The sequence below is a fragment of the Gossypium hirsutum genome, chromosome A02 (assembly GCF_007990345.1).
Source record: "Gossypium hirsutum isolate 1008001.06 chromosome A02, Gossypium_hirsutum_v2.1, whole genome shotgun sequence".
In the NCBI taxonomy this organism is placed as follows: domain Eukaryota; kingdom Viridiplantae; phylum Streptophyta; class Magnoliopsida; order Malvales; family Malvaceae; genus Gossypium; species Gossypium hirsutum.
In genome coordinates, this window is record NC_053425.1 from 36,713,144 (window position 1) to 36,720,389 (window position 7,246).

Sequence of the window (7,246 nt, forward strand, 5' to 3'; positions counted from 1 at the left end):
GATATTGAGTAAACAATGTATATACCATCAAAATATCAAACATTTGAAATTAACTTTTGGAATACAATCATCAATATTTTACAATGACTAGTTAAAATTTGAAATACACTCACTTTTTTACAGGTGCCATATCAAATAGATCCCATATTAAAATAATAATGGATCCATACCTTAATTTTGAACAGAACTAATAGGACTAGTTAGTTAATTTTAATCATTATATATAACATAAAGTAAGGCGAACCTTTATGATCTGACAGGAAAAACCAAAAAAGAAAGTTCAATCCACTGTACCGATGGTACGAACTCTCCAACCTTTTCAAGTTCCAAGTTTGATCAATTCAAGTAGGTTATTGGGTTGCCTTCTCAACTCTATTACTTGAAGTAATTGAACAAGTGATTTGCCTAGATCATGTTGACACCTCAAAATCTAGAACCAAAAAAGTAATTGAAATTTTTTACCCATTTACCCTGCAATTCCGTTTTCTAATTGGTTGACATTCAAAGCAAACTAAGAATTAAGATGTGTGACAATAATAATGTTTATGAAATGTATAAAACAAGAATTGATGCTCTAAATATGTCGGTTTCTAAAGCCAATTGAGATTGTCACATATAAGAAGTCGAGTTCTTTGACAGAAAATACTATTACCTATAAACTTGTACACTTTTTAGTCTAATCTCAAATTCATTGTCCCCTCAAAAGGTTACATGATAAGAAATAATCAATAATTATATTCAAGTTCCAACATGCCTCATGTGCAAACCTAATAAATAAGCTCGTACTTGAATCTAAATGTACAAAAAATGTGCAAGCTAGAAAGTGTCAAGACATTCCAATGGGCACCAAAACATTGACTAAAAATCCAAATGTACAACAGTTTCCATGATTCAAACTCTGAAACTATGATATCATGTAAGTTATATGATCAATTATCCCAAAAACATAGTCGGGTGATCAACTATATTTAAGCTCCAACATGATATATCAAGGTTTTTTTACTAGCCTAATATCAGCCTTTTTTCTCAACAATTGCACATCCGCACCACGGATTGCCAAAAGCCAGCAAATATTTAGCAAGCTTTGTCATACCATGAACTTGTCTACAACAAACTTTCTAGTTTACCTATACTAGGTATGCTTGGATTTCCTTTTCCTTTTGGAAGGCTGTTCGGCAGCAGGGGCAGAAATATATTCTTCAGCATTGATATTTTGCAAAGATTTTTGCTTTCCGAATTCCTTGGCCTTTTGCTGCAGTGAAATCCAAGGAGGGGCTGCTTAGAACCATGCCCAGTTGTAACAAGTATCTTTGAAAAGAAAGAAATCTTATAAAATTACCTTCGAGGACTTAGCAAGGGCAGCAACATCTTCCTCCTTGTTCTCTGACTTGTTAGAATCTTGCTTCACGGGTTCCTGCAACAGGTAAATTATATTACTGCTGAAACAAATAAATACTTGATAAAAATGGTTGGACTTTGTGATTCTACGTGTGAGCCACAGTAGGTTTCAAAATCGAACCTTGGGAGGAACAAATGCTGCTTCTCTTTTTCTTTTGTTTTCAGCTGTTTTCTGTGCCTGCTTCTCTTGCTTCTCTTCCCACTTCTTCGCTAATTTCTTTTTCTCACTCAAGAAGTATTCTCCAGATTCCAGTTCTTGATCAATCTGGACAATACCATGTACCAATGTAAGTTTGGTTTCCATAATTATCCACAACAACAATAATAATAACAAGAAGGATGATGATGATGACAACAATGACGATTTATGCTGCTCCAGGTCTTTATTTCTCTTCAAGTACCCATGTCCAGGACCCATATTAGACACATTGGGACCTGGGTATAAGGATATACTCCCCCAAATACAGGGAAAACTTATGAAAAAGTTAAACATAACCACATCATACACATACCCAACATTCGACACTCACACCCAAGTTTGAGTAACATAGCTTACTCACACTGCAGACATACAGTGGCTATTCAGTATCTCAGTTTAAAGGAAAAAGACAATCTGCGGGTTGGAAGCTTCAAATATCTATATGCACCCAAGAGAAAGAATAGCTTACTTCCCCTTTTTTTTTTTTGGGGGGGGGGCATTCATTAGCTTACATTTCCTTTTTTTTAGAATGGAAGAGCACAGGAAAAACAACTTAGACATGTAATGGATACTAAAAGCAAAGAACCAACCCCTCATTATTGACTCCAAAATTCACCCCCCAGATAGAATAATTTTTCAGTTCCTATGTACACTAGCTTATGCACGCCTACATAAATTTTACTAAATATCATCCCAAAAAAGATACAGATAAGATTTAATCCAAATCCAAAGTTCCAACAAAATTTCTTTTGGAATTCTCCCTACTTGCCCATAACGGAAACCCCTTCTAAAGTTAAAGAATGCAAAGGTCTCACCAGCCAACAGATCATTTGGATCAAAAATTAAGATTTTGCACTCTAGTTCTTAGAGCAAATATGTTCAGCTAAGCCAAAAAGATTATACTAAAAAAAACTACAATTGTCTATCTAAAACAAACACAAGCTAAAAGTAAAACCTTAAACCAGAGAACATTGTGCAGGAAAACAACATTACTAAATAAAAAAGGAAACATCATTCTAGTCTAATGAGGGAGACAAAAAGAATCATGTCACCATAAAAAACCCTAAGAGACAATCAGCTATCTTACCTTACTAGGTTGCTGAGGAGGAGGGAATGGTGTATATGGTTTCTTCTCTTTACTCTTAACCTTCTTCGTTTGAACATTTTTCCTGGAAGCATTATTAGATGGTTAAATGGATATCTAACAGAACAAAGCATGAAAATAAGTTAAAACATGCAAATGAAGAGAATAGATATTTTACTTCTTGAATGTTGGAAGAAACCTATCCCAGTTTTCATTTTTGAGTGCTGGATCCTTCTCAAGCTCTTTCTTCATCATGAGAATCTGGATGATGAAAAGGAAGGGAAAAGGAAGACATGGTAAGACAGGAAAAAAACAGGACATAGGAACTGCTACTGAATATTCATACAATATCAAAACACATCTCACTGGCATAAATTAAAGCAAAGCTAGTAAAACCAAAATTGCAAAGTCAAGTTTTTGGTACCTTGATATGGTATACTGGATGCATCTTATTTTCTACGCAGTCCTCCACAATCCTCCTGACTTGTTTCAAACCTTTAAATGAACCCATAGCAGCAACAGTGTTTCCCTATTCCATCATGTGGAAAGTGACCAAAGATTTTCAGTTTGTGGTTCTCTATTTCAACATAGAGCAAAAAATACAATTCAACAACCAAAAACGAACAAGGGTGAGCAATTACCTGAACAAGAATGTAGCAGCTTGTCAATATTTCAAGTGCCTGCATCCACTAATGAAGGTGATTATTTTATAGTAATAGTATTTTCTCATGCCTCAACATAGCCTTATAAGGGGATTATTTTAGAATCATGTTAAGACATCAATCATACAAACCTTCAAAGTCGAAGAATTTGGCCCCACAAGGCGCTGCCTTCTTTTAACAGATCGTTCCTGTAAAAACAAATATTTAGACAACTTTGTGAAAATTTTTAGATGCAACAATGTAATATCTTACCATCTATCAAAATGAAAAATCAATTTAGTAAGTTACACGGAAAAACAAAAAAATAAAAAAACCAAAAGCTGTCCAAACTTAAATATAAAAACTAAAAAGGATGCAATTCAAATAACTCACCTTCTCATTATGCTGTACAAACGACTAGTTAACACTTAACATTAACATATAAGCAGATATAAATGTTCCACTTAACATTAACATATAAGCAGATATAAATGTTCCACTTTGAACATGCTATAGCATCTTCATAAGCAAGCTATAGACTGAATGAGAAACAGAGGTTCAGCGAGCATAGATAGTAAAGCCTAAGGAATATAATAAGCAGTTTCAGCTTTCTGTATGCTGCTTACAAACAATTCACAGTAGCTGCATCAAAGATAACCTAATCAATCCTATGTAGTGCATAAGTGACAGAAGGCATATATATGTACTTAATTAATAAGTGAAACAAAGATGAATAGAAAAATCACAAAAAGTTTCAGATAATAGGATCCAGATTGGAAGGCAACATAAAACAAAGAACCCTAATTTGCATCGCCCAGACAGACATCAAAAGATAAATGCAAAACAGAAAGATCTTACATTAAGTTTAATTAAGATATATAGAACGTGTCAAACTAAAATAGTATAACTACAGACTAGATATTTGTCCATAATTAGCTTCAAGAAGAAACATAAAGGCACTCAGATTTTATAATCCGAGTTTTATGGGGCATCATATTGTCGAAAAATCTTCTTAGTGGTGCAATGCATCATAGTTGACCCTACATAATGCTAAAAGAGTGTATGCTAAAAGAATTAAAGTTCAAGTGATCCAGCGATATAAGATCCATTGATCAACCAAGGCTCAACTACAAGTTAAAGAAATAATCAATGCTCGACACAGATTTCACCTACCAACTCAAGCATCTGCTAGTATACCAATAGCGACCATTATACCAGATTCACAAAAGTAAAATGGGCAAAATTTTAATCAAATAAATAAAGGAAATTCTGAAACACATACCTTATTGCGAACCAAGTTTCCAATTTTTATGATGTCACACTGCATTTCATCATCAAGTATTTTGATGGCCTAAAATTAAAAGAAACAGTAAGAACTATACTCAAACAACCTCCATACATATGGTTTTAAGGACTGATCAAAAGCTATTTCAAGTAAAATGGTCAAAAAATTCTCATGGGAAATAAACAAACATTTAAATAGTTTGTAATTGACAAAAGTGCAAGCATAGTTGACAAGTCTACCTGAGGGGCAGGAACACTTCTCGATAGAAGCTTGATGAGATCCCTGGCCTTAATGATAACATATGGATCCCTAGTTTTTCTTGTTGTTGAAACTGTCATAGACCCTTCAACCTGATCAGCAATTAAAGGCATCAGATGATAAAGAACCATATGTGAATATTATAGCAATAATAGTAGAGTGCCAGTAATCAATATAAAAGATTGGAGAACAAGGGGAAGAAAACTTCTGCAGTAGAGTGTTTACTAAGTATTTTAAGCAAAATGATCCTTCAATCTTTGAAGAAGGCAATCTGATAAATATGGGATTATATCTAATTATGACAAAGACAGAAGTTGATCCAACGCTCTGACAGCTTTCTTAAGATAAGGAACAATCAATGAGGCATAAGACGGAAGACTACGTATGAAAAAAAAAGGCAAAAATGAAGTGAAAATAGTAATCCTTCTTCTTGAATGGGACAAGATGGAGGGAAAAATGTATGCTCTAAACATTTAAAAGCCAAATTTACAAATTATTATCATATTAATATATGAAAATTACACTTTTTTTTTATTTCAATTTTTGCATATCTTTTGATAGACACAAAACAGTCGAAGACATTAGCTAAATTATGTCTTTCCTTTCTTTCGACTACTCAAGCAAACATGATTACTGGTAATATCCCTCTGCTTTGTTTCTAGTCACAATTTTAGAACATCAAAACAATGAATCAATAGGCCCAAAAAAACTGTTACAATCTAGAGGCTTGCAGAAAACAAACTGCTCAACTTCAACCAACCCAAAATCTAGAATACAAAAAGACCACTGGATTAAGCCATTAAAACACTTGACAGAATTTGAAACTTACCAAGTTGAGCTCAGCAGCAATACCATATTCTTTCAAAGCAGATTTAACCTTTGGCCAAGCTTCTTGCAAGTATTTTTCTTAAAACAAGACGACAGAAAAGATACCAAACATAAGTAAATTTTTAACATGTAATCAAATTAGAAAAAAAAATGTAGAGGAAATTAATTAATTACCTCGGTAACGAGGGAAGATGGTGGAAAAAGAGCTGACTTCCAGTAACCCATCGGGGTTCCAAGAAGGGTCAAACTTTTCAATCTTCCAACGGTCTATGTTTGGGTCTTCGTCCCATGGCTTTGGCTTATCGTGTTTCCCTTTATGCTTCTTTTTCTGTTCCAGATTTACTTTTTCTGCATTCTCTACCTCCATTTTAATTTTCAAAAACCCTGTAATTGCGTTAAATAAAGAAACAAAAGTTACTTCTGTTTGTCGCAGCCTTCGTTATCCGGACTCGGCAACTTGTGGTGCAGTAGCCGTGTCGACACGATACACACTGGATACGGGTCAGATCCGGCATAAACCAGCGGACACGGCAGTGGGTGAGAACTGAGATGAGAAGAGAAGAATAAGAAAGGACAACTGATTTGCAGAGACGAGAGAGAGGGACGACGGTAGTATGATTATGGAAGAAAAAGAAGGGACGTTTTCAAGAACAAAAATTAGGGTGCAATAAATGATGTACCCTATATCTAACGGTTAAAATGTACCCGCATTCTTAGTAAATTCAAAATTTAGATTTTACACTTTTATTTTTATTTTTGAGAATTTATTTTTAAATTTAATATAATTAAAATTATTTTATTAAATTTAAGTTCAATTTTTCTTATTTATATGATTATAGAGTAAATATTTTTTTATTTCAAAATGTTAACTCAATAAATTTAATGAAAAAAGAGAGTAACATATTTTAACCTATTAATATTTACATGCAAGGTTTTAAAGGAGAGAGAACAATTTTTTTGAACAATATATATGTTTAAATGTGCTCAAAATTAATGTAATTTTTTAAAATTTAAAATTTAATATCTAAATTTTAATTTTGAGACATTAAATTTTTGTATTTTTTTATTTAAAATATTGGTCTGTCTATTGAAATGTTGATGTGATTGTCATAACATGCGAGACGAGGACCTAACAAGCTAGATTTGAAGATTTAAAGCTAAAGTCACCACTAATCAATTTAAGTTAAGTTGGTTAGTCACTTATCGGGATTTTTTACTGAAATAAATTAAAAAAATTTATATACCAAAATAGGTTGTCAACGGATCAAAATACGAGTAAAAAATACTTGAAAATGGGTTGTGCCTGTCAAATAGGCGCGACTAGTCGCGCCTGACAGGTAGGCGCGAATGGCCCTGTTCCCTGCATCCCTGCACAGTGCACACACACCCCCCACGTGCCATCTGCTGCTGCTACATGCCTCCCTACTGCTTGCTTGTTGCTTGCTGAGTATGTATGGCCCCCGGCTGCTGATTGCTGCTGGTTGCTGCATGCTGAGCAGTACGTATATGTGCTGTCCCTTCAAAGGGAAAAAGAAGATTGCAAATGGGGGACC

At 34.0% G+C, this 7,246-nt stretch overlaps 1 protein-coding gene across 2 annotated transcripts; it reads right to left on the bottom strand.

Annotated features, from left to right (window-relative positions):
* Nucleotides 1-840: 840 nt before the first annotated feature.
* Nucleotides 841-6,408, bottom strand: LOC107951097 (KRR1 small subunit processome component homolog). 2 transcript variants are annotated; one of them, XM_016886028.2, is made up of 12 exons: nucleotides 5,868-6,408; nucleotides 5,695-5,771; nucleotides 4,847-4,957; nucleotides 4,605-4,673; nucleotides 3,475-3,531; nucleotides 3,323-3,361; nucleotides 3,106-3,210; nucleotides 2,860-2,942; nucleotides 2,685-2,766; nucleotides 1,520-1,663; nucleotides 1,340-1,414; nucleotides 841-1,252 (listed from the first exon to the last, which is right to left on the bottom strand). In XM_016886028.2, exons 1-12 carry the CDS (start codon nucleotides 6,058-6,060, stop codon nucleotides 1,133-1,135), a joined length of 1,155 nt encoding a protein of 384 aa, XP_016741517.1. In that variant the 5' UTR covers nucleotides 6,061-6,408; the 3' UTR covers nucleotides 841-1,132. The 2 variants fall into 2 exon arrangements, with proteins under 2 accessions (XP_016741517.1, XP_016741516.1); XM_016886027.2 differs by having other exon boundaries at nucleotides 3,323-3,370; nucleotides 5,868-6,377.
* Between the last annotated feature and the right edge of the window lie 838 nt (nucleotides 6,409-7,246).

Bases quoted from the DNA above. Each gene is read 5' to 3' on its own strand.
- LOC107951097 (XM_016886027.2), bottom strand. From the start codon at position 6,060: ATGGAGGTAGAGAATGCAGAAAAAGTAAATCTGGAACAGAAAAAGAAG. The intron at 3,532-4,604 runs GTATGTGTTTCA...TTGTTTTTACAG, and splicing joins GAAACTTGGTTCGCAATAAG to GAACGATCTGTTAAAAGAAG. The intron at 3,371-3,474 runs GTTTGTATGATT...CACCTTCATTAG, and splicing joins CAAATTCTTCGACTTTGAAG to TGGATGCAGGCACTTGAAAT.